The sequence below is a fragment of the Aethalodelphis obliquidens genome, unplaced genomic scaffold (genome assembly GCF_003676395.1).
Source record: "Aethalodelphis obliquidens isolate GAN/ISIS:26980383/991018 unplaced genomic scaffold, ASM367639v1 scaffold26, whole genome shotgun sequence".
Lineage (NCBI taxonomy): Eukaryota > Metazoa > Chordata > Mammalia > Artiodactyla > Delphinidae > Aethalodelphis > Aethalodelphis obliquidens.
This window is the reverse complement of record NW_020837970.1, coordinates 20582954-20609392: the sequence shown is the minus strand read 5'-3', so window position 1 is coordinate 20609392 and position 26439 is coordinate 20582954. Positions and strand designations below refer to the sequence as shown.

General features: G+C 41.6%; 1 protein-coding gene across 3 annotated transcripts in view; it reads left to right on the top strand.

The window, feature by feature from the left end:
• Positions 1–26439, top strand: part of EDC3 (enhancer of mRNA decapping 3) — a 52215-nt gene that overhangs the window by 12986 nt on the left and 12790 nt on the right. For all 3 annotated transcript variants that reach the window (XM_027123611.1, XM_027123609.1, XM_027123610.1), the window contains 3 exons: positions 4183–4393; positions 7338–7654; positions 16942–17277. In XM_027123611.1, coding sequence (XP_026979412.1) covers positions 4230–4393; positions 7338–7654; positions 16942–17277 — 817 coding nt within the window. In that variant the 5' untranslated portion in view covers positions 4183–4229. The remainder of the gene's footprint in view (positions 1–4182; positions 4394–7337; positions 7655–16941; positions 17278–26439) is intronic.

The window sequence follows — 26439 nt, the reverse complement described above, 5'->3', positions numbered from 1 at the left end:
CCTGTTTTCTTCCTGCCTCCCAGCACTTCCCTCACCCCTGGGAACCACTAATCTCTTCTCCATTTCTATAGTTTGTTCTTTCAAGAATATTACACAAATGGAATCATACAGGATGTAATCTTTTGGGGTTGGCTTTTTTTTCACTTTTTCTCCCTGTAATGAATATACCACAGTTTGTTTCACTATTCACACATGGAAGGTCATCTAGGCTGTTCCAGTTTGAGGCTATTAGGAGTAAACCTGATAGGAACATTCATGTACAGGTTTTCATGTGAACTTAAGTCTTCCTTTCTCTGAGATAAATGACCAGTCGTGCAGTTGCTGGGTCACGTAGGAGTTGCATGTTTAGATTTTTTATAAATTGCCAAATTGTTTTCCAGAATGGCTGCACCATTTAGTAGTCCTGTCAGCAATGTGTGAGTGTATGAGTAAACCAGTTTTTCCACATCCTTGCTCGCACTTGGTGTTACTGTTACTGTTTCATTTTAGCCATTCTGGTGGATATGTAGTGATATCTCATTGTGGTTTTAGTTTGTATTTCCCTAATGGTTAATGATGTTGATATCTTTTCATGTATTTATTTACCATCCGTATATCTTCTTTGTTGAAACGTCATTTTATGTCTTTTACCCATTATGGATTGGATTGTTTGGGGTTTTTTTTACCGTTGAGTTTTGAGAGTTCTTTTTTTAAAAATGTTTATTTATTTATTTATTTGGTTGTGCCCGGTCTTAGTTGTGGCACACGGGATCTTTGTTGCAGCATGCGGGATCTTTAGTTGCAGCACGCGGGATATTTAGTTGCAGCATGCAGGATTTTTAGTTGTGGCGTGTGGGATCTTTAGTTGCAGCATGAGGGATCTTTAGTTGCAGCATGCGAACTCTTAGTTGTGGCATGCGGGATCTAGTTCCCTGACTAGGGATCGAACCCGGGCCCCCTGCATTGGGAACACAGAGTCTTAGCCACTGGACCACCAGGGAAGTCCTGAGAGTACTTTATATATTCTAGATACTAGTCATTTGTCCTTGTCAGATAATGCAGTTTGCAAATATTTTCTGCCAGTCTGTAACTTGTCTTTTTTATCCTCCTAACAAGGATCCTCTTGCAGAGCAAAAGTTTTTAATTTTCAAGAAGTCCATCTGATCAGCTTCTCTTTTAATGGATCAAGTCTAAGAACTTTTTGCCTTACCCTAGATCCTGAAGGCTTCTCTTATGCTTTTCCTAAAAGTTTTATAGTTTGACATTTTACATTTAAGTCCATGACCCATTTTGAGTAAATGTATATATAAATTATGAGATTTAGGTCAGTGTTCATTTTTTTACTGATGGATATCCATTTATTCCATCACCGTTCGTTTGTTTTAACAACAAAAGCAAGGTATAATTGTATTCTTTCACTGGAGGATATGAAGCCTGATATAGTTATTAAACTAAGTATCTATGTTATTTTATTTTAAAAAATATTTATGTTCTGCTGCTTGAGTCATCAAAGAAGATTGTCTTAATTCTCTTCTGTTGACTTAAAAAATTATTCTTGAATTTTTTTTTTTTAATTTTTTGGCTGCATTGGGTCTTTGCTGTGTGAGGGCTTTCTCTAGTTGTGGCGAGTGGGGGCTACTCTTCGTTGCAGTCTGTGAGCTTCTCGTTGTGGTGGCTTCTCTTGTTGTGGAGCATGGGCTCTAGGTGCGTGAGCTCAGTAGTTGTAGCATGCGGGCTTCAGTAGTTGTGGCATGTGGGCTCAGTAGTTGCAGCGTCTGGGCTCTAGGGCTCACAGCTTTCAGTAGTTGTGGCGTGTGGGCTCAGTAGTTGTGGCTCACAGGCTCTAGAGCTCAGGCTGTAGCAGTTGTGGTGCACGGGCTTAGTTGCTCTGCCAGCTGTGGGATCTTCCCCCGTGTCATGTGGGATCTTCCCAGCCCAGGGATTGAACCCGTGTCCCCTGCATTGGCAGGTGGATTCTTAACCACTGCACCACCAGGGAAGTCCCTATTTTTTCATTTTTTTTTTTTTTTTTTTTTTTTGCGGTACACGGGCCTCTTGCTGCTGTGGCCTCTCCCGTTGCAGAGCACAGGCTCCGGACGCGCAGGCTCAGAGGCCATGGGCCACGGGCCTAGCCGCTCCGCGGCATGTGGGATCTTCCCGGATCGGGGCACAAACCCGTGTCCCCTGCATGGGCAGGCGGACTCTCAACCATTGCGCCACCAAGGAAGCCCTTGAATATTTTATATACTTGTTTTATAGTCTATATTATATTTTGATATAATAAAATTACCTCTATGGAGAATTATAGTAATATATATTGTTTGTGAGTTGTACCCTGTATGGACATGAATTAAATAAATCTCTTTCTGTGTTTTTGCCTTAATTTTTAATGTTTTTTTTTGTTTGTTTGTTTTGTTTTTTGTTTTTTTGCGGTACGCGGGCCTCTCACTGTTGTGACCTCTTCCGTTGCGGAGCACAGGCTCCAGACGCGCAGGCTCAGCGGCCATGGCTCATGGGCCCAGCCACTCCACGGCATGTGGGATCTTCCCGGACCGGGGCACGAACCCGTGTCCCCTGCATCGGCAGGCGGACTCTCAACCACTGCGCCATCAGGGAAGCCCTTGCCTTAATTTTTTATGACATTTCTGTTGCAACCCTTTTGTTTCTTTTCTCTTTTTTTTGGCCACGTTGGGTCTTTGTTGTTGCACGCAGGCTTTCTCAGTTGCAGCGAGCGGGGGCTACTCTTCATTGTGGTGCACAGGCTTCTCACTGCGGTGGCTTCTCTTGTTGGGGAGTATGGGTTCTAGGCACGTGGGCTTCAGTAGTTGTGGCTAATGGGCTCTAGAGCGCAGGCTCAGTAGTTGTGGCGCATGGGCTCAGTAGCTCTGTGGCATGTGGGATCTTCCCAGACCAGGGCTCAAACCCGTGTCCCCTTCATTGGCAGGCGGATTCTTAACCACTGCGCCACCAGGGAAGCCCAATCATTGGTTTTAAACCTTTCATCTTTTCTAATATAAGCATTTATATTAGAAATAGATAAATATATAAATTTCCCTTCAAACACTATTTTAAGTGCATCCCATAAATGTTGATATGTTATATTTTCATTTTCATTGAGTTTGAACTGTTTTCTGTTTTTTGGCCACGTGGCATGGCGTACAGGATCTTAGTTCCCCAACAAGGGATCGAACCCACGCCCCCTGCAGTGGAAGCGCAGAGTCTTAACCACTGGACTGCCAGGGAAGTCCCGAATTTGAACTGTTTTCTAGCTGCCCTTTTGATTTCTTCTTTGACCCATAGGTTACTTAGAAATGTCTTGCTTAATTTCCAGATATTTTGGGATATTTGAAATATCTTATTATCAACTTCAAATTTAATTCTGTTATGGACAAAGAGCATACTCTGTCTGATTTCAGTCCTTTGAAATGAATTGATACTAGTTTAAGGCCCAGCATGTGTTGGTGAACTTGAAAAGAATGTTATTCTGTAGTTAGGTGTAGTGTTCTCTAATGCCTTCAGTCAGCTTTTTAAAAAAAAAATTTTGTCCACAATTTTTCATTGTCATCAGCAAGAGGGTTAGTCAGATATGAGCTACTGTGACATTACCAACATTATTTTTTTATATATTATTTCTTATTTATTCTCTTTGAAAACATTCTGCTGGCAGATATATTAAAATATAATGTTATATGGGCTTCCCTGGTGGCGCAGTGGTTGAGAGTCCGCCTGCCGATGCAGGGGACACGGGTTCGTGCCCCGGTCCAGGAAGATCCCACATGCCACGGAGCGGCTAGGCCCAGTGAGCCATGGCCGCTGAGCCTGCGCATCCGGAGCCTGTGCTCTGCAACGGGAGAGGCCAAAACAATGAGAGGCCTGCGCCGCAAAAAAAAATAAATAAAAAAAAAAAAAATATATATATATGTATATATATATATATAAAATGTTATAAACAGGTGATCGTTTTTGTGATTTGATGTCCAGATAAATATCCAGTGCATGTGCTTTAAAGCAGTTTTAAGATCTATGTATATAATGGTATTGCTTATTCATTAGTATGCTTACTCCTACTAAAAAAAAAGCTTTATTTTTTATGCTTTATTACCTCAATTAAGGATATGATAGAATATATATTATTAAGAACACCTGGTACAGACCTGGTATAATGTTTGGTGAATTTTATTAAAGATTTATCTTTTTCTCAAGGTACACTACATTGTTCCTTCTTTCCACGGTGGTCTCACATCTGAAACATGGCTGCGGATTGGCTGGGCAGTATTGTGTCCATCAACTGTGGAGATAGCTTGGGTGTCTATCAGGGAAGAGTATCAGCAGTGGATCAGGTCAGCCAGACCATTTCTCTCACCCGGCCTTTCCACAATGGAGTGAAGTGCCTTGTGCCAGAAGTCACTTTCAGGTGAGTATCCTGATTCTTCCAGATCCAGTCTGGTGATCTGTGGAGCTTGACCTAGGTCTCATTGCCAATATTCTCTTGCATAGGGCTACTTTTGAGTAGAGTCTTATCAGGGGTGAGATTTTGCAATCTTAGATCTTATAGTTCTACTGTTTCAGCAGAGACTTTGTGTCATAATTAGCTTTCAGCTAATGATTCAGGGTTTGTGAAACATTTTTCTTATCTCTGTCAAACATGCAATATTATATTTAAATGCGTCAAATTCAGAATAATATTTCTGTTTTCTGGTTTCAGATTTCCTTTCTCAGTTTTGTGTTATTTGTGCTTTCTTACATCTAAGGTCTTTATTGATCCCCCCACCCCACCATGTAACTATCTCTCTTTGTAGATTTATATTATGATTTATCTCCAGAGGCACACTGTAGCCAGTAGCTGAAGTTCTTAGCTACAGGAATGTATTTTTCTTAGTGTTTGCTAACAGATCTCAACCTTAGCTGTCTCCACATCCCTCTTTTCACAAGTTTGACAGAAACCTCCCTTTCTTATGTTTTTTTTTTTTTTTTTTTTAAAAAAGAGACTGTCTGGCAAGAGCTTCCTTGACTTCCTAAACAGCATCCACATGTAACCTTTTCTGTAGGTGTATCCATTCTTATTGCTTATCTCCTCTGAAGTCTTCATGGAAGAAATATTCTTTGTGTTCAGGGCTAACCTTATCGCACGTATGCTTTATGTGCTATCCTTTTCTATCTCCTTTGAGGCCCTACTCCTTTTCTTTTGTGTCCTCACTTGCAACCTTTATACTGTCTCTTTTCTCTTTGCTTTCTAACATTCCCAGGCCTCCCCCATAGTAAAAACACTCCCCCCTACCCCCCCTACACACACACCTTGCATTTGCCACTAGGTATTGCCCTGTCATTTCCCTTCTCTTTGTACTCATAATTCTTTTCAGAGCAAAATACAGTTGACCCTTGAAAAATGAGGAGGTTAGGGCGCCAACTGCCTGCGCCATCGACAGTCTGGGTATAACTTTACATTTGACCCTCAGTATCCATGGTTCTGTCTCTGCAGATTCAACCAACCATGGATCATGTGGTACTATAGAATGTGTTTAGTGGGAAAAAAAAATCCATGTATAAGTGGACCTGCACAGTTCAAACTTGTTCAAGGGTCAACTGTAGTCTGTTTTCATTCCCTTTGTGGCCTAGTCCCTCTAGGCCCTCCCTACTCCACCATTGTCTTTTTTCCAACTTTACCATCTTGCTGAAGTAGCTTTTGCCAAGTGCCAAATTCAGTGGAGTGTCTCAAATCTGATCTTATTCAAATGTGCCCTAACTGTTGGAATGGCCTCTTCTTTTAGTTTCTTTGTCACCCTTTGGGTTTTCTTGCCATGTATTCCTCCATTGCTTTATACACCTTCCCCACCCCCACCCCCCAGATTCCTTTTCTTCTCAGTTTTTAAGATGGGGTTAGTCAAAGTTCTATCTTTGGTTCTTTTCTGAGTCTGTATTCTCTTTAGACAGTCTTATGGGTATCTTCTTACACATTAGTGAGGTCCCAAATCTTTAATTTAGACCCATTATGTGAGTTCCATACACTTTAATTTAATTGTCTACTGGTCATTTCCAGGTGGATATCCCACAGAATATCCTAAATTTAAGATTTTCAAAGCTGAGCTCATTATGTTATCTGCAGATTTCTTCCCCCCAAGGTGTACCCTTAATTAGTGACTAACGACACCTTTCACCCAAGTTAGACGCTTAGGAGTCATAATAAATTCTTTCTCTGGATCCTCATGTTCAGTTAGTTACCACATTCTGTGGATTCCAAATGTTATTTGGTCTGTCTTCCCCTCTCTCTTTGCACTGTCACTTGCCCCGTTCATCCCCTCTTATTTCTTGCCTCATCTCCTAACTGGTGACCCTGCGTCTAGTTTTTCCACCTTCCTTACAGCCACCAGGAAAATCCAGTGTGATTATGATCTGATCCCTAATTTCCTCCACAGCCTTAGCTCCTAATGGCCCTCCATAAGCATTCTACTCTTTAGTAGCACTGTGACATTTGCAGGTCCTCAAATGGCCCACATTTTCTCAATCTCTGAGCCTTGGCCTAAGATGCCCCTCTCCCTACCATACTCTGCTTGACCAACTCTTATTTTCCTTCCCCCACCAGACTTAGCTTAAGTGCTTCATCCATCTCTGCCAGACTCGCATGTATTTTGCTTTGGGGAGCTCTAGTCCCCTGTACATACCTCTGTCATAGTATTTAACACTTTTGATTACCTACTTGAATTTTCTGCTGACCAGACTGTCAGTTCCTTGTGGGCATGTAATGCTTTTCATAGCTATATACCCCACTCCTAGTACAGGGCTTACCATATAGTAAGTACTCTGTGTATACCTATTGAATGAGCAGGTGAGTGAATGAATGAAAAAAACTATTAAGCAGTCTAGAAATCTAAGATGTTAATGATAGTTTTGTGATTAACAATAGGTCTCTATATTTTTTACTGAAGTATAGTTGATTTACATTGTGCTAATTTCTGCTGTACAGCAGAGTGACTCGGTTATACATATGTTTACATTCTTTTTTATATTCTTCTCCATTATGGTCTATCCCAGGACACTGAACATAGTTCCCTGTGCTTTACAGTAGGACCTTGTCCGTACATTCTAATAGTTTGTCTCTCCTAACCCCAAACTCCCACTCCATCCCTCCCCCTCCCCAACTCCCCTTTAACAATAGGTCTCTTTAAAGGCCAGTGCTGTGTCAGTTGAATGTCAGTGGCTGAGCCTTGTCTTTAAGTGCTCTACTACCTTTTCTAGGTTTTGCCTCTGATGACTCATTGAAATGCAGCCCTGCAAAGGTGTAGCTGGTTGCTGTTGATCCCAGTTACATCTCTGTTATCACTGTTATAGTTTTGAGACTTGGACTCTTTTGTATATTTCAGGGCAGGTGACATAACGGAATTAAAAATTCTGGAGATACCAGGTCCTGGAGAAAACCAACATTTTGGAGACCTTCATCAGACAGAATTAGGCCCCTCTGGTGTTGGGTGCCAAGTAGGTATCAATCAGAATGGCACGGGCAAGTTGGTCAAGAAGCCAGCCTCTTCCAGCAGTGCCCCTCAGAACATCCCTAAGAGGACTGATGTGAAGAGCCAAGATGTTGCAGTCTCTCCCCAGCAGCAGTGCTCAAAGAGCTATGTGGACAGGCACATGGAATCCTTGACTCAGTCCAAAAGTTTCCGTCGTCGGCACAACTCTTGTAAGTTGGATCAAGTTAATATTTCTTCTTAACCTGATGTTTCCTGTCCACTTATCCACTTCTGTTCTTTAAATAAGTCATTTATTACCCTAATAAAAAAAGGATGCTGGCAGAGCTTCGCAAAAATATAGCATGTTTCTTTTCTTCTGGATCTAGTTCCTCAAGATATTAAAGGGAAAGGAAATGAGCTGTTAGAGACTCACACCAGCTCCCTGCCCTATCCCACCACTTCCCTTCCTTCTAAAAAAGTCAGTTATCTGCCTAGAGTTCACATAGACAAAAGTGATGTTGTTTTTAATCTGGTGACTGGTGGTAGTAGTGAAGTCTGGGTTGAACCTGCACTAAAGCTGTTCTGGGGATTCTTGAATAACTTCTCTTTTTGTGATTTGACTCCCATCCTCAGAGGAGAGGAAGGGATGGACCTAGGCATCTCTGTGATCTTACAGTTTCTGACAGATTGACAGTTTTAAATTTGCTGTGTTCACTGTCCCTGCCGGCACACCAAGGAGGGCATACACTGGTGTGTGTTAATGCCCAGTTTTGTTTGGTACTGACAAATTGTTGAATGTCATTTGCTCATTATAGAACCGTAGTTAATTCACAAGAATCAGGTATGCTCTTTAACATATTGAATATTTACTAGAATAAAGTTATAATAGTGAATTATAGAGGATTCACTAGAATCTGTGTGGCCCTTCAGAAGCCAATATTTTTAAGTTTTGAAAATGCCTGATTCTGTGACTAAACTATTGGAATTTTGAGGGAAAAAAAAGGGATTTCAAGGCACTTTTCCTTCAGTGCTTCTTAAATAACTATCTGAATTGACAGTGATTGAAGATCTGAGACTGAAATTGAGTTGTTAGTTCTTCTGTATCCTTTGAAAAACTGTAGAATTATTGGATACAAAATGACTTTTTCCATTTAGACTTCAACCTTCTGTACTTTGCTTTATTTTCTCTTTAAGAAAAAAAACAAAACCTTTTTTCTAAATAAATAGAAAAGGGGCTTCCCTGGTGGCGCAGTGGTTAAGAGTCCGCCTGCCGATGCAGGGGATGCGGGTTCGTGTCCTGGTCCGGGAGGATCCCACATGCCGCGGAGCGGCTGGGCCCGTGAGCCATGGCTGCTGAGCCTGCGCGTCCGGAGCCTGTGCTCTGCAATGGGAGAGGCCACAACAGCGAGAGGCCCGCGTACTGCAAAAAAAAAAAAAAAAAAAAAAAAACAAAGAAAGGTAGAACCAATGTACTGAGCTTCCAAGTTGATGTACCTGCCCTTTTAAAAAATCAAAAAAAAAAAAATTTTTTCTTTACCAAAAAATTGACTCTTTGTTAAGTTCGAATGTTCAAGCAGTGTATAATCTCTCATGTACTTGTAGATAATCTTCATTAACAATTTGTAAATTACATTTTTCACACATATTTTCCCCTTTATTAACATCTTAACATTACTATGATACATTTGTTACATTTAATGAACCAGTGTTGATACATTAACCAAAGTCTATATTTTATTCAGATTGCCATAGTTTTTACCTCATGTCCTTGTTACAGGCTGTCATCCAGCATACCACATTACATTTAGTAGTCATGTCTTCTCTTGGCTCTGACGGTTTCTCAGACTTTCATTGTTTTTGATAACCTAGACAGTTACGATGAGCACCGCTCAGCTGTTTTGTAGAATATTCCTCAATTGGTATTTGATGTTTTTCTCATGATTAGACTGGGGTTGTATGCTTTTGGGAGGAAGACCACAGAGAGAAAGTGTCATTTTCATTACATCATATCAAGAGTACGTACTGCCACCATGGTTTATGACTTTTGATGTTGACCTTGATTGCCTGGCTGAGGTAGTGTGTGTCAGAGTTCTCCTCTGAAGTCAGTATGTACAGCCCACACCTAAGGAATGGAGACTTATGCAGAGTATCTACATAAGTTACTTGGAATTCTTCTGCACCAGAGATTTGTTTCTTCTCTCTCATTTGTTTTTATCATTTATTTTTATCAGTATGGACTTATAAGTATTTATTTTATACTTTGGCTTATAATTCAATACCACTTTATTTTGGTACTCAGATTCTTTCAGCTTTGGACGCTGAGAGCTCTTCCAGTTGGCTACTGTGTACCTTTGACATGCTCCCATCATTGTGGGTGGGGTTTTTTTTCCCCCATTACTTCCTTACTTTCTGGCACTACAAGGTGCTCCAGGTTTATCTTTTATATTTCCTGCCCCAGCCCTAGAATCAGCCATGTCTCCAAGGAGCCCTGTTTCCTTTTACTAGAGAATGGTATTACAAACCACAGTCTAGCCACTAGATGTGCTCATTGCTACTGGGTGTCGCCCTTCAGCTGACAGAGCAGGAAAATATATATGTGTATACTCAACCAGTGTATGTACACATATCTGTAAATACTTCTTTATGTAACCTTCACTACTATAATATTAAGCTAAATATAAGTTCATACTGATGTTTGCAAGTCTAATATATTACCACATGGATCATTCTAGCCTCTTCCTTATCTGTAACCTCTCCCTCCAACTGTGAGAAACCCATACCATCTGCCATCCATTGACTTAAATTATTCAATTCCAATATACAGTATCAGAATTACTAACCCTAATCCATACTCCCACCCCCTTCATTGACTTGTTTCATGTATTTGTAACAGATTGTTTCCTTACATTCAGCATTTCATCCTTGGACCCTCCAACCTCCTCAGTGATTTTTTTAAAAATTTGCATGCATTAAGGCTCACTCTTTGTGCTCTAAAGTTCTGTGGGTTTTAACAAGTACATAGTATCTTGTATCTCTCATTACAGTACTCTGCAGAATCCCCTGTGTTTCGCCTATTCAGTCCTTCCCCTTTTCCCTCAGGGACTGCCCACCGCCCCCCTCCCCCAGCAACTACTGATCTTTTTACCCTCCACCTCTGTAGTTTTGCCTTTTCCAGAATATCACATAATTAAAATCACATAGTATGTAGCCTTTTCAGACTAGCTTCTTTCACTTGATATGTATTTAAGATTCATCCATGTCTTTTTGTGGCTTGGTAGCCCATTTCCTTTTATTGCTGAATAATTTTCCATTGTATGGATATATCAGGACATCTTGGTGGCTTCCAGCTTTTGGTGATTATGAATAAAGCTGCTGTAAATATTTGTGTGCAGGTTTTATGTGGACATAAGTTTTTAGGTGAGTTGGGTAAATACCTAGGGGGTGTGATTGCTGGGTGTTGTGGTGAGACTGTCAGTTTGTTTCTTTTTCTTTTCTTCCCCCGTTACTAATGATTATAGCAACTCTCTTGAAAGAGTACAGTTAACTTCAAAACAAGTAATTTATTTGATCTTTAACAAGTCTGATATAGTAAAAAGTGGGGTCACTCTCAAAAGTATACTCTGGTTGGGCTTCCCTGGTGGTGCAGTGGTTAAGAATCCACCTGCCAATGCAGGGGACACGGGTTCAAGCCCTGGTCCGGGAAGATCCCACATACTGTGGAGTAACTAAGCCCATGCGCCACAACTACTGAAGCCTGTGTGCCTAGAGCCCGTGCTCCACAACAAGAGAAGCCACTGCAATGAGAAGCCCGTGCACCGTAACAAAGAGTAGCCCCCACTCACCGCAACTAGAGAAAGCCTGCGCGCAGCAACGAAGACCCAACGCAGCCAAAAAAATAAAATTAAACTAAAAAGTTTTTTTAAAAAATTAAAAAAAATAAGTGTACTCTGGTTGATGCTTCTTCTGCTTTCGCTCTTTGATCCATTCCCCTTTCCTATATTATTAAGTGCATGTAAATAAGGTCATGGGCAGTAAACTGTTAGACTCTCTTTTCGAGAATTTCTTTTGAATCTAGATTTGTGTGGAAGATGTCTGTGGCCTGGGAATTGGATGATGTGATGTGGCTCAGAATTGGTTTGTGATAGAAAACAGAGTTACATTTATTTATCTGATCTGTGAACCCTGTAAGATAAGTAGAAAGGTCTGCCAGAGATTGACTGACTTAGCATTTATGTAGCATTTTAAGGATTCCAAGGAAGTAGATTGGTTTCTTCCCACCACAGTTGTAATGTAGATTATTAATGTTTGTTTCATGGATAAGTGAGAAATAGAGATTAAGTATTTTTCTTATTAGAGATCTGTAAATCAAATTTTCTCTGGTATATGTACATTGATGTTGAGACTAGTAGATTGATAAAGCTATAGGAATATAATCTCTCGTTGATTCTGGCTTTTAATTGTTCTTTCAAAGTTAGTAATAAGTTGTTGACGGATTTGTTGGTTCTAGTTACCTAATCCAACACTGATGAGAGCTTTAGCACAAGCAGATTTTAATCTCTTCTTTTAGATTGTAAAAGAAGGGGGGGTGGGAGGGTGGTTATAAAGAGTAGTTCCTGTGACTTTGGTCGTTGAACTGACCACTTAGAATATTTGTCAAGTGGATGAATGGAGCATCAGTCCCAGGGAGCAGAGGGAAACCTCCTGAGGCCTGTTATATGGTCTGTTTAGTGTAACAGTGATCCCACCATCTGAGGCCTTAAAGTTATTTTTTGCTAAGTTTTCATGATCCTTCTGCGGTTCTAATGTGACTTCTTAACCTCCTTGGATGTGCTTCATTTATCCACCAGACTTGAAAAACCTGGTGCTGCTGCTGGAGCCCAAGAAGTTGACTGATTACCAGGGCCTGGAATTTGGGAGTTGAAAAGAAGGTACCAGATACTCTCAGGAACCTGCTCACAAAGCCCATTGAGTCTGACACTAAAACATTTGTAATTTGACCTTCATGTGCCCTTTAGCGTGCTGTAAGTGCAGGACAAAGTTCCCCTTTACAATATGTGTGTGACAAAAACCAATAAATAAGTGGCACTGAGTGTTACACAACAATGGGTTTGTTATAAGTTGTCCTGGCCAAAGGGCCTCTGTGCCAAAGGCTGGCAGCAAAATGGCACAGGAAGGCAGCCAGCCTCTAGTCTTAACACACACTTGGCCCTTGTAATTGAAAGGTAAAGAAATCTGGGAAGCATTGTTTATCTTTTCCAGAGGAAGTGCTTTTCTCTCCTAGTGGCCAAAGGCCAGTTTAATACAGAGCCAGGCCCTTTGGGCTGAATAAGCCAAGTATTGAGACAGCTTATTCACCCAGGACTTCCCAATATTTGTTTTAAAGTATGAGGAAAGGGAAGAATAAGAGACAACTGAGAGTTTTAGCCTGCCTTTCATTTACTTTATATTCTCTTACCTTTTTCTTGCTGACCTATGGTGTCAGTATTTCCTCTTGGAAATTTTTTTCACTATCTGCTTTCCTGACAGTATTTGGAACATAGCTGATCCTTAGTGTATCTTTGTCAAATGAATGAATGGAAGATCTTTAGTCAGAGGGAGCATGAGAAAATACTTGATACTTTCTAAAGTCAGAACTGTGGGTTTGTAAGTTATGTTTGTAGAGTCTGTGGCCAAGCCAAAAATGATTTCCCGTTTTGCTTCTTTTACTGTCTTCTCTACCATTGATAAACGGCTTGTCTTCATCTGTCATTTTGATAGGTCCAGGATAGTTCATTGTCAGTTCATAATGGACATGACTGAACTGCTTTCCTGTGAAGCCCTTGCCTCATACTCCCTCTTGTATCATTGTTGACTTCATCTTCCTGTCCTTTTCAGTCACGCAACACACTTGGCATAGTTTTTGATGGTTCCCTTTCTTTCTCACAGTCTCAAGTTGTCTTTTTTTTTTATAACCTCTTTAGAGGCTTTTGTTGTTTGGGGGTTTTTTGTTTTGTTTTGTTTTTTGGTATGGCTGTTTCGATTTCATAATTCAGCAGAGATTCTTGTTTACTTATGGTGGACCAGGCATAGTATTGGCTGACAGGTCTGAATGACAAGTGACACACTTAACACCTTGAATAGAACAGAGATTCAAAGAATTCTGGTTACATTCAGTTAATTAAAAAATTTTTTTTTTTTATTTTAATGGCAGTCATAGTTGGAGAGAATACCTGTGAGAGGCATGATGTAGAGCAGACTGAGCAAACTTTTTCTGTAAAGGATCAGATATTAAATAGTTTAGGCCTTGCAGGCCATAAGGTCTCTGTTTCAAACATTTAACTTTGTCTTTGTAGCACATAAGGAGCCTTAGACAATATGTAAACAAATGAATGTAACTGTGTTCCAGTAAAACTTTATTTACAGAAGCAGGCAGTGTTTGGGCTGGATTTGGCCCCAGGGCTATGATGTAGAGTATACACTTAGGGTGAAGTTAATCAGTGGTAGTCCATATGGATTCATGTTTGGAATAACCTTGATTACTTTTTAATTTGGGAGGCTGTCTTCTTAGATCTGATTAGATTACATTTTTAAAACAGTCTGGTTAAAGAAGCCTATAAGAGAAATAGAGGAAGTGTTATGTCTGCCATTCTCTTGTTCACTTATAATTGCATTATTAGTATTATCTTTAATACATAGCTGCTTTTTTTTTTTTTTTTTGGTTGCACTGCACAGCATGTGGGATCTTAGTTTTCCAACCAGGGATTGAACCCGCACCCCCTGCATTAGAAGCATGGAGTCTTAACCACTGGACCACCAGGAAGTCCCAATACATAGCTTTTTTATAGGAATCCTTTAAAGCCACTTACTCATTTTTGTATGCTTTAGTAGTTAAAAATGTATATAGTTGCTCAATGTGAATGTACTTAATGTCATCGAACGGTACACTTAAAAATGGTTTAAATGGTAAATTTATGTTATGTATATTTTACCACAATTTAAAAATTCTGATGTAAATCCACTTGCATGGGCACACTTCTTGTTATGGAACCTCATTCATTCCTCAGATAGTTCAAATACTGGCAGTGATTGGGGGGCATGAAACCTCATAAGGATGCCAATTTCCATCTGTACATTAAGTTCATAAGGCTTAATTTCTTCCTGTTTTTAGTTAAAAGAAAGTAAATAAAATATTCAGTATCTTCTCCCTGCATCCCAGTGGATCATCCTTTGCACTCCTGGGTATGCACACAACCACTGGAGAGAGACCCCTGGGCCAGAGACCTATTTCCTAATAATCTTGATTTAATATTTTTTATTTTTTAAAATAAATTTATTTATTTGGCTGCGTTGGGTCTTCATTGCTGCGTGCAGGCTTTCTCTAGTTGGGGCAAGCGGGGGCTACCCTTCATTGCGATGCACAGGCTTCTCATTGCAGTGGCTTCTCTTGTTGTGGAGCATGGGCTCTAGGTGCATGGGCTTCATTAGTTGTGGTACATGGGCTCTAGAGCGCAGGCTCAGTAGTTGTGGCGTACGGGCTTAGTTGCTTCGCGGTATGTGGAATCTTCCCAGACCAGGGCTTGAACCCGTGTCCCCTGCTTTGGCAGGTGGATCCTTAACCACTGCGCCACCAGGGAAGTCCCTATTGATTTAATATTGAGGCAGTACATTGATAATCCTGCAAACTGGACTTTTTTCTCTAGTTCTTCCCTCGCCTACATACATTGCTAATGGTGTTGTCCTGACCTTGTATTTTCATTCTTGCTCTCTCATTCCTAATCCAGCTCTGTTTCTCATCCATATTTCTGTAGCACTTTATATAAACTTCTATTATAATTCTCAGTATATTGTATTTTAGTTATTTGCTTATATATCTCTCCTCCTTCCTTTGTGGGTAGCATGTCTTGGTTATGTACTGTATTCCTGGTACCTGGCTATGGCACACAGCATGCTCTCACTAAATGTTTTTATCAAATTACTGGAACTAGAACTTAACCCAGACTTTGACAAGCTTCTCAGTGGTTTGCAATCTCAGCTGTTTATGGTGACTCAGCCAGCTCTTCCTCCCCTTCATAATTTTGGTCAGCCTTAGGTTTTTTTCAGAGGCCTAAATCTCATCCTAACTGCCAGTGTAGCCCTTTTCCATACCAATATTTGGCATTAGGAAGACTTAGACATGAGTTATATTTTGCACAGTATACATCTTTCAGAATAATTGTTGTAATTGATCTTGCTGATGTTGATTGATAACATTAAACAAACATTTATTGACTGACTGCTGTGTACTAGAAACCCTGCTGGGGGTACCACAGTGATCGTTTTACATACAAGGAAATTGAGAAGTTGGGTGATAGGTATAAGATTATACAGCATGCAAATAGATCCTAGGTCTCGTGACTCACGGTCCATTGGATAGAAAGGAGTTGCTGTGAGTAAAGTTAGAGCAGTATAGTTGGGATGATACGTGTGAGGGGGTTTGCTCATGATCATTCTAACCTCTTCTTGAGTATTTTCAATAATTGAGGAGCTTGTTCTCACAAAAGGAAGTACATTATGTTTATCCAGACTATGTTGGCAGTTCCATTTACCATACCAGTCACCTGGTCCATCCTTTCAGGATGATCAGATGGGGATCAAACTATTAACTCAGTTCAGGATTCTCTGGGAAGGGATGGTTTGGAGAATTCCGTGGGGTCTTCTGCCTTGGCTGCTAGAGGAGTAGTTGACTGATATGTGGTGGCCAAATAGAGTTTCAGAGACAGCGAGTGACTGACTGCTGTGGTGTTAATATGCATCTTGGTGTGCCCTCTACAGGATCAGGTCAGTATGGTCCTTGTCATCATTTGATGGTTCAGAAATTGCTTACCCAAAAGTGGTAAAATTTTGAGAAAAGAGATCACCTTAACCAAAAGATCTAAAAACAGGCCTGTAAATCAAAATATATCACCTTATAGTGGTAGATGTATATCTGGCTCAAGGTCTGGAATCTGTCTAAACCCAGGGATTCCCTCCTACTGGGGTCTAGCCTGAAACTGAGTTAAAAAATCAGAAGATTGCTTGCTTGGTAAGCATGGAATTCAGAGCCACTTGAGTGAGATCTTCCTATGAGCTTCAGGTTATGAGGATTTGGCCTTCTTTTACCCTGGGGGTATTTCTCTGTTAATTAACTGCTGGACATTCAGAATCAAACCACCCAGACCTGTGGGAGGAGACTGCTATATTCTTGCCCTTCCACTTTTTTGATATATTCAGTTGTCAAAAAAGCCTCGGTCATTACCAATTCCCTTATGAAGAGCAGAGCTTAAGATTTCCAGGAGTACTGCTTATTTCATATTCACTGTTAGTTGGGTAATATACGAAATCTATGATTCCATGAGATTTGTGGTAATTTTTTCTACTTAATGGGTTTAGGAATAGCTTTGCCTTATACCATTTTCACATTGATTCCTGTACCACTGTCCACAAAGGACTAATGTATTTTCCACTTATACTGAACACTTTCTGTGGGCACACTGACTTTAGTCCCTGTTTTTTTCTCCAGGGTCGTCTAGTAGCAGGCACCCAAATCAGGCAACTCCAAAGAAAAGTGGCTTAAAGAACGGCCAGATGAAGAATAAAGATGACGAGTGCTTTGGGGATGATATTGAGGAGATCCCAGATACAGATTTTGATTTTGAAGGGAACCTGGCCCTTTTTGACAAAGCAGCTGTGTTTGAGGAGATTGATACTTATGAGAGGAGAAGTGGTACCCGTTCCCGGGGCATCCCAAGTGAGAGGCCTACTCGGTACCGCCATGATGAGAACATCCTGGAGTCAGAGCCCATCGTCTATCGTCGGATCACAGTGCCCCACAACATGGGCAAGGAGTTCTGCACAGGTAAGTTAACCCCACGTCCCACTGGCTGCTCTTCCTTTTTTTTTTTTTTTTAATACTTGAAACAGAATGACCCAGATTCTGAGTCAGAGTCTTGTAGTAGGAATTAACTCAAGGGGCATGGTGGTTGGCCCATTATATTGTCTTTTAGAGACTGTGGCCATCCTACCTACCACTAGGTTAGGGTGGGGGCTGATTTCTCATGTCCATTTATATCCTATATCTGGCAGGATCTGGTCTGCTGTTAAGTATGTTATGGTTAACAACTAAAGGCATAGAGGCTGACTATCTAGATTGACATAGTCAGCTCTATTTTCACTTTGGCTTCACTGTTACTGCCTGTAGATTTTACCAGAAGTTCAACTCTGTTTCACTGGTTGTTTGCTGGGGTAAGAAATAGAGCTGAGTAGTTGAAACCATTGGCTAAAATTAGGGTTTCAATAAATTACATTTGTTTACTACACTGTCCTCATCTCCTGCTAGCCCTGGTCATTGAGGGTTGGCTAGTCATAATGCTTATGTGACAGTGTAGTGCCTTGGTAATTAGGTAGGTCACTGTGTATGATAGCCTAATCTGTTAACTCAGTGATTTTTAATTTTGTGGTTTTGTTTTTTCTTTTAGCATTTGGATCTTTTCTTCAAACATGGCATTTGAGGCAGCTGTAGGACAGGTGGTCTACCTCATCCTTGTCTCTGTCCCTTCCCCCCAAACTTATTATTAACTGGGCTTCTTAGATTACAGATTGAAACTATAGTTGTTAAATGATCTTAGGAGCTAAAGGAGGAATCAATCATTTTAGTGAGTATAATAATCATCTGAAGTCTTGGAGTCTTGAATATAGGGAATATAAACCTTGAATGCTAGTAGCAGTTACAGGGAGATTTATGGAGACAGCTTAGTTACATATGGGGGAAAATCAGAGATATGGCATGGCATTTTTGTAAACATCAGTAGGGCTCTGTTGTATTTGGTTTTGCTGAGTGTAAAAGCTTCCATGTGAAAAAAAAGAAATAAACAGATTGTCAGGTTAAGAAAGACTAGTAATTTCTGTCTTTCACTATCAGACTCTGGCAGGCACGCCTCTTTACTAAGGTAGTTTCCTTAAGTGACACTGACAGTGTGAGTTGCTGAACTCCTTTGATTTTTATCACCTATGTTAAGGCAAACAACCTAGCTCAGAATCAGGCTTAATTTAAATTGCCAGGTTTTAAGCTTTTCAAAGGCAGCTATCGTCCATCAGGTCTGGTCATATACTCAGATCCTGCTGTCCATCCACTTTTTTTTTTTAACATCTTTATTGGAGTATAATAGCTTTACAGTGGTGTGTTAGTTTAACAAAGTGAATCAGCTATACATACACCGTCCATCCACTTTTGACTGCTCTCCTTTTTACTGCCCTCAGTGGCAAAATAAGCTGCCTTTACAGGTCACTCTCTGCAAGCTGAGGTGGTTGGGTCGTGCCCTATGTGATTTTTCTGAAATTCCTGAGCTTGGGGAGATTATAGCCTGCCTTGGAGTGAAGTGGCTAACAGGGAGAGAATAGCAATAAGAATCAGGAAAGAGTCTCAGATCTAAAAGAGCCTAAGAAAACATTTGCCAAAGTAGACAACAGGAGAGGTGGGAAGTTTTTCTTCCTACATACTCTGTCTCCCCAGCTTAATGTTCGCATTTTGTTTAATGACAGAAGTGAAAGTTCCCTCCTCTCATATTTTTCCAGAATTGCCATTAACAGACATACTACAAACCACATGTGCTAGGCATTGGCCAAGAACTCGGGTATGGCGGCTTGTGGTGTGTAGCAACCAGTTGCATTTCACTGAAGCATGACAGTGAGGGTACAAGAGGCCCTATAGCCTCATGCCATCTGGTTTTTCTCTTTGTTCTCAGCAGTGATAAGCAGTGGAAATGAAGTCCTTTTGCCAAGCAGGATCTATGCTGGAAATAGAGCAAGCAAGCAGTTATCTTGCTGAGCAGCTTCTGCAGGTGATTTTGTCTCTGCTCCAGCTCCAAGGCACAAGCCTCAAAGCAGGTTTTTACTCAATGTTATTCACGTAGTGCCTGGCTGGGGACACTTTTCCCGTTGGATTTACTATCCAAACGTTAGTATCGGAATGAGGCAAGCTATCTGGAATATGTGGGGAAACAAGCTAGGACAAAAAAAATGTTAGTGTTAGGTTACTTGATCACCTAGTATAATTTTCTCATTTAACAGATTGAGGACATTGAGGTCCAGAGAGGTTAAAGTCTCTATAAACCTTATCTATCACATTTCGTTTCCTTTTCTGAATACAGATATGTTAAAGAGAAAGAAAGATATAAGAAGGGAAGGGCAGTTTAATGGCAGTTAGACTACATAGTCTTTTCTCTTTAGTATTCCGTCAAGAATAGACCAGCTTAGATCTGCAGTTGTAGAGAGTGGTTTGGCTGGCTCCCCAATCTAGCCTTGTGACATTCATGTCCTAGAACCCCAAATACTTATTTTCTGCTAATTCCCAGAGTAGCAAAAGAACAACATGTTTACTACCCACTTGGCAATGGCTTGGGTTTCAGGATTCTGGCAGCTTGCTGCTGGTATCCTACACATTGACTGCATGCTGAGTGGTGTCAACAGTTTCTAAGCTGTTACTCTCTAATTGCTCATATTCCTCTCGGCAATACTCTTTGCCAACTGTGTGCATGGGGGGGGCAGTGTTATAAAAGGTCTATTGATTGGGAAAACACATTCAGGAAGCAGCTAAATTTAGCTCTTTGTTTAACCCAAATCTTTTCTCTCTGGAAGGCCCCTTTGGGTCCTTTAACAGTGCTACTATCTCCAACAGATGGTCAGACATTCCTCCAGCTTGGACCTATGCTGCTAAATAATTGTATCCTATGGTTGCATACATGTTGGTTAAGTTTGCCTATAAAATGCTAGATGCATGTGAGCACTCTGTGTTCAGAGGTGAGAGGTCCTCAAAGAACACCGGTTAGGAGAGTGGTAAGGCTTCAGAGAAGAATCTTTGCTCAACATACATAATATTCTAAAAGTAATTTTTAAGACAGTGTGGGCCAGTCGGAACACTGTGCTTACTACATGTAAGTCACTCTAAGACAGTCCTTGCATCCAGGTAATTAAGATGTACTAGGAAATGGAAAGATACCATATATGCCTGGAGTCCAGTGAGAGTGTGGATGTTAAATGCATTGGGTGTTGAGGGGCATGAGAGGTCCTGAAGGCTGGGCTGATCAGGGAAGGCTTCACAAAGGGAGCAGGACAGAAGCCTTGAAGCATGGGCAGGATTTCACCAGAGAGGAAGAGGAAGATACTTATGGGTAGGCTGGGCAGGTGCTGTGTAGTGTGATAAAGGGCTGTGTGGGAGATTGGCTAGTGGCTGGTTTGGCCAGGGCAGAGATTTTTGTGTGGGGGAATAGCAGGAATTAAAAATAGCTTTAGACCAGAGCACAGAGAGCCTGTGTGCTAATGCTGTCCTTTGTTTTATGGCCATCAGGAGCAACTGAAGGATTCTGAAAAAGACATGATCCAAAATCTCCTTTAGGAAGATTTGTTAGTCTTTAGGAATACTGGTCTTATGATAGAATTCAGGGTAGAATTTGAGGAGAGAGACCAGAGCAGGAAGATAAGTTAGACTGGTGACATAGCTAATATGCCAGGGATTTGGACCTCTGAATGGAAAGGAAGACAGAGATGTGAGAGAAGTGACAAAGGGGAATTTGATAGGATTTGATGATTGAAGACAGGTTGAAGAGGGTTGAGTGAACAACAGAATTCAAAGGCATTGAATCTGTGGGGTGTGAAGAATGGCAGCGAGTCCAGTTGTAGTTAGATTGCATGAGGTTTTAATGGGCCAAGTTTTTGTGATTTTCTTCTTGCATTGCTTTGTGGCTGAGCCCAGAGAAAGCAATTAGTAGAGTTGCCACACTGAGGGACTTACTAACTATTCAATATTAAAGGGCTTCAATGAGGAGGCTTCTGTAGGGTCAGAGAATTGAGTTATGTAGCCACTGGGGACTACTGAGCCTGTTTCCTTGTCTGTAAAGTGGGATAATATTTGGCAATTAAATGAGATCATGTGGAAAAGAGCGAGTGCAATGCCTGGCTTATAATTATTATTCAGTCAATATTTGACTTTAATGTGAAGTGCAAAGGCTGTCTCAGTAAACTTACTTCAAAGCATCAACATTTATAAAATTTTTACTGTGTGCCAGGCACCGTTCTAGATGCTCTGGGTAAGTCATTGTCCATCACCTCGGGGGCCTTACACAGGGTAACCAGACAAATAATGGAAGTGTGTACAAGATTTAGAGGTGGCAGAAAAGGAAGGGTAAGTGCCTGGTTCAGGAGAAACAACATTATGATCACCGTCATAATAGTGCATGTTCATTGGGTATTTACTATGTCCTGGGCACCATTCTAAGCACTTCACATGCTTATCACAGTTAATTTTCATGGCATCTCTATGAGGTTGCATTGTTATCCCCTTTTTGTTATTATCCTCATTTTGTTGGAGTTAAGTGTTTCATTAAATCTTTCACCAGGAATGACTTTAAAGTGTCTAGAATTCTTCATCCCCTGGGTTCTAATAAATTCTTCTCAGGTTCATTTATTCAAGACCCCTTCATTTTAGGTAGAATTCTGATTTAATTTCTGCCATTTGTTTTCCACTGTGCAGCCTTCTTTTGTCTTCAAGTATATAGAAGCTGGATGGGAGGCAACAGGGTGCTATTGGTACAGGCACTGAATCTCCACAGTTGTCCCATCGGCTTTGCCTGAAGGATGTTCCTCAGCCTCCACCCTATGTGTCTGCTGAAGTTTGGGGAGTAGCAAGTGTATGAAGATGACCTGAAGTAGAGTCACTGCTTACTGTCTTGCAAAAGGATCAAGTCAGAGTTTGAGTGAGGCACTCTGGTTTGAGCTCCCTTAGTTCAGCACCACTTACCCATACTCATTTTTCTCAGTAAAAGCAGTTCTAGTTCTATTCTGAAGGGGAGTAGCCGGTGAAGCCACAGCTGGTTTGTTTCTGCTGCTTCTGGCTTGCCTCTTTATTCTTCTCTTTGAGCTTCAGTAGCGATGTATCTTGCTCTCAGGACAAGCTCTGCTTTCACCATTCCAGGCTGTCAGTTGTTTTCCACAGCTGGCATTCCATTTCTGCCTCTGAGCCCTGTCTGCCTTCCTCTACTTCTTGTCCCCAGAGTCCCTCAAGATGTGTCCTAATGCTTTCAAGATGAGCAGTGTTTTTTACCTCCTGAAGAACAGGTAATCAGGAAATCTGTTTTGGGTTTGTTTATGTGTTCAAAAGGAATTCAGAAAGAAAGAAATCTTTGAGCTTAGAAGTGGCCATTGAAGAATTTTACCCTGAGGATAGTGAAGACTGCCTTCAGTGGCTATCGTGCTCACGAGGAGGATCCTTCTCACGCGGAGACTCGAGTGTCTGCTGCAGTGGAAATGGTCATGATCTCATTGCTTTTTCAAACCATTGACCCAACCCACATGGGTTCTTCCTTGATCTCCCTTCAACCCTCATTCCCCTTCCTGTGTTTACAGATTAGACCCTGTGCTACAGGGATGCCAGGGAGGCACCTCTTTTACATTTCTTATCCTAAGAGAGCCACAGGGGAGACATGAGGAGGTAAATTCTAGAAGGTGTTCTGGACCAGAAAACCTACATTAACAATACCTGTGCTCCTGCACCAAGTGCCGCCACAGCTTTTCATTGAGCAGAGCTGATGAGCCTGGTTTCTGAAATTGTGTCTCTGCAGGCAGACCTCCTTGACAGTGACTTGGTTGATTTTTGGGAACCTCAGGTTCTAGCAGATCCTCCAGTGCCAGGAGTGGAGGGAGTAGTAAGTTCTTTTAATGTGGAATCCTTCAGAGTTTCTGGGCTTGGATAATCAGGTGGACACTTGTCATCAGCCTGAAGGGCTTGGCTGTAGTCCTTGGCACTCAGGAGGTTTTAGAGCAGTACTGTTGAGACAGGTGTCTTGGCTTAGACTCTTCCCCCAGTAATGAACACTTGTGCTTCCTACAGTCCTACTGGAAAAGGTCTCATGGCAACTTGCTGCCAGGGTTTTTTAATTTAAGAATTTAAACTCAAACTAAGGGCTGGGGGATCTGGAGCCAGCACATTATGGCCTGACACCTGAGTTTTGTTGAAGGTACCAATTGGTCATTTTAGAAACTTGAGTTGGTCTCTGCAAATGTGACTTTTTTGCTATTATGTGCCCTTTGCCGTTTCACAGCCACAGGCGTCTGGCCAGAGCAAGGAAGGGGTTTGATTTCAATGTATCCGTCATCCTCCTTAAATTCAACATATCAAAGCTAAGTCAGTCATTCACCCCCTCCCATATCTTTGACTCCTTAGCATTCCCATTTCTTTCAGTGGAATCACCATTTTTAAAGTGTCCAGCATGAAACTTTGTGGCCATCTTTGCCTCTTACTTCTCATAAAAATTCATGACTAGAGGGCTTCCCTGGTGGCTCAGTGGTTAAGAATCCGCCTGCCAATGTGGGGGGCACGGGTTTGAGCTCTGGTCCGGGAAGATCCCACGTGCTGCGGAGCAACTAAGCCCGTGCGCCACAACTACTGAGCCTGTGCTCTAGAGCCCGCGAGCCACAACTACTGAGCCCATGTGCCACAACTACTGAAACCCGCATACCTCCACAACAACAGAAGCCACTGCAATGAGAAGCCTGCACACCGCAACAAAGAGTAGCCCCCGCTTGCCACAGCTAGAGAAAGTCCACGTGCAGCAATGGAGACCCAACGCAGCCAAAAAAAAAAAAAAAAATCATGACTAGAAAGAACCCTGGAGGCCATTTTTTTTCTAATTTAATAACACAGTAATTCCTTCTGACAAGGAGTTTTCCTTTATCCTCAGTATTCATTCTGACTCTGGATTCTCTCAGTGGTCCTTGAAATTGTCATGACCTTTTACTTTTTTTTTTTAAATTAATTAATTTTATTTTTGGCTGCGTTGGGTCTTTGTTGCTGCGTGCAGTCTCCCTCTAGCTGAGGCGAGCGGGGGCCACTCCTCGTCGTGGTGCACGGGCCTCCCACCGCAGTGACCTCCCCTGTTGCAGAGCACAGGCTCTAGGCACACAGGCTTCAGTAGTTGTGGCTTGTGGGCTCTAGAGCGCAGGCTCAGTAGTTGTGGCGCATGGGCTTAGTTGCTCCGCGGCACATGGGATCCTCCCGGACCAGGACTCAAACCCATGTCCGCTGCATTGGCAGGATTCTTAACCACTGCACCACCAGGGAAGCCCGACCTTTTACTTTTTTATGCTACACCACAGGTTCCCTTTGTCCCTTGAAATCAATTCTACATGGCCTTCTGCCCTCATTTTCTAGCCCTGTCAACTTCATCCTGTATAAAACAACTTGGCTTTTAATGCCTTCTGAAGTCTGGCCCTGCCCACTACTCTAAGCTATCCTTCACGTCAGTCTCTGGGCTCCAAGCAGGGTAGTTTTCATCTGCTCATGTCACACCCTTCCAGCCTCTGTAACTTTGTTCCTCCGCCACCTCCCTTTTCTATCATTGTGACTGTAATTCTGTCTGTCTTGCGAGGCATGGTTCAGATTGAGGATTTGACACTACCTGCAGCTCCTGGTTTGAAATTCCTATTTTACACTTCTGCTCAGGATAACAGTTTTTTTTCTCTGATATTTGCACATATATATTTTTTGTTTCCAGCTAGGTTGTAAGACTGGGAATGTGGTTTGTTTTCGTATTCTTTTTATTTATTCTGTTTCCTGCCATTCCCCCCCCACTGGCTTGATGTATTATTACTCTGCAAACATTTGTTGATCACATTTGGAGGCACTTTACTCTTTTTTCTCTCCAACTTTTTACATTGAAAAGAAAATTCAAACTTTCAGAAAAGGTGCTAGAATAGTATAATGAACAACCATATGTCCTTCATTTAGATTCACCAGTTAACATTTTGCCACGTTTACTTTATATAAATGCACATACACACACCCCTGAACAATTTGAGATTTAGTTGCACTCATTACATTTCACCCCTAAATACTTCCGTATGTATTCAGTAGGATGTTGCTCTCTACAGGCACACTACAAGATTGCTCTCAGGAAATTTAAAATTCATACAAAAGTATTATCTAGTTCCATATGCAGAGCTTTCCAGTTGTCCCAATCATGTCCTTTATAGTTGTTGTTGTTTTTTTTTTAACTCATTTATTTTTTGGCTGCGTTGGGTCTTCACTGCTGTGCGCAGGCTTTCTCTAGTTGCAGTGAGCGGGGGCTACTCTTTGTTGCGGTGCGCAGGCTTCTCATTGCAGTGGCTTCTCTTGTTGCAGAGCACGGGCTCTAGGTGCACGGGCTTCAGTAGTTGTGGCTCGCGGGCTCTGGAGCGCAGGCTCGGTAGTTGTGGCACACGGGCTTAGCTGCTCCGCAGCATGTGGGATCTTCCCGGACCAGGGCTCGAACCCATGTCCCCTGCATTGGCAGGTGGATTCTTAACCACTGCGCCACTAGGGAAGTCCTTATAGTTGTATTTTTAATCAGCCATTGCATATTGCATATAGTTGTCAGATCTCTTTCATTTCCTTTAACCAGGACGGTTCCCACAACTTCTGGTGTCTTTTGTGATATTGACATTTGTGAAGAGTCTAGGCCAGTTGATTTGCAGAATAACCATTGGTTTTGATTTATTGATTGTTTCCTTTTGATGTGATTCGCGTTAAACCTTTTTTCCAGGATTTTGGTGGGACTCTGTCTCTCTTGGAGCATTACATCGTACAGTACACAGCGTCACTTTGTCCCATCACTGAGGCTAGTTTGATCACTTGGTAAGGTGTTGTCCAACAGATTTCTTCCTTGTAAAGATACTTTTCCCCTTTGTAATTAGTGAGTAATCTTGTCAGGAAGTCCTTTACCTCTTGAGTCCAAAGCTTGTTCCAGTAGAGCTTTAACCTGAGGGAATGAGGTCCAGTGTGGATAGGAGGTTGTTCTAGTTGTTAATGGGGGAAGGAAGAAGTGGGGAAAGAGTCAGAAACATCTTACCCACACTTGCCTTTCGTTACAGCTGGACTCTTACCCAGCTGCAGAGAGGAATGCCCTGAGGCTGTTATACAGGTTTCCTTCACATTCATTCTTTAATTCAACACATATTTATGTAGCCCCTCCACTAGGCATTGTGCGCTGAA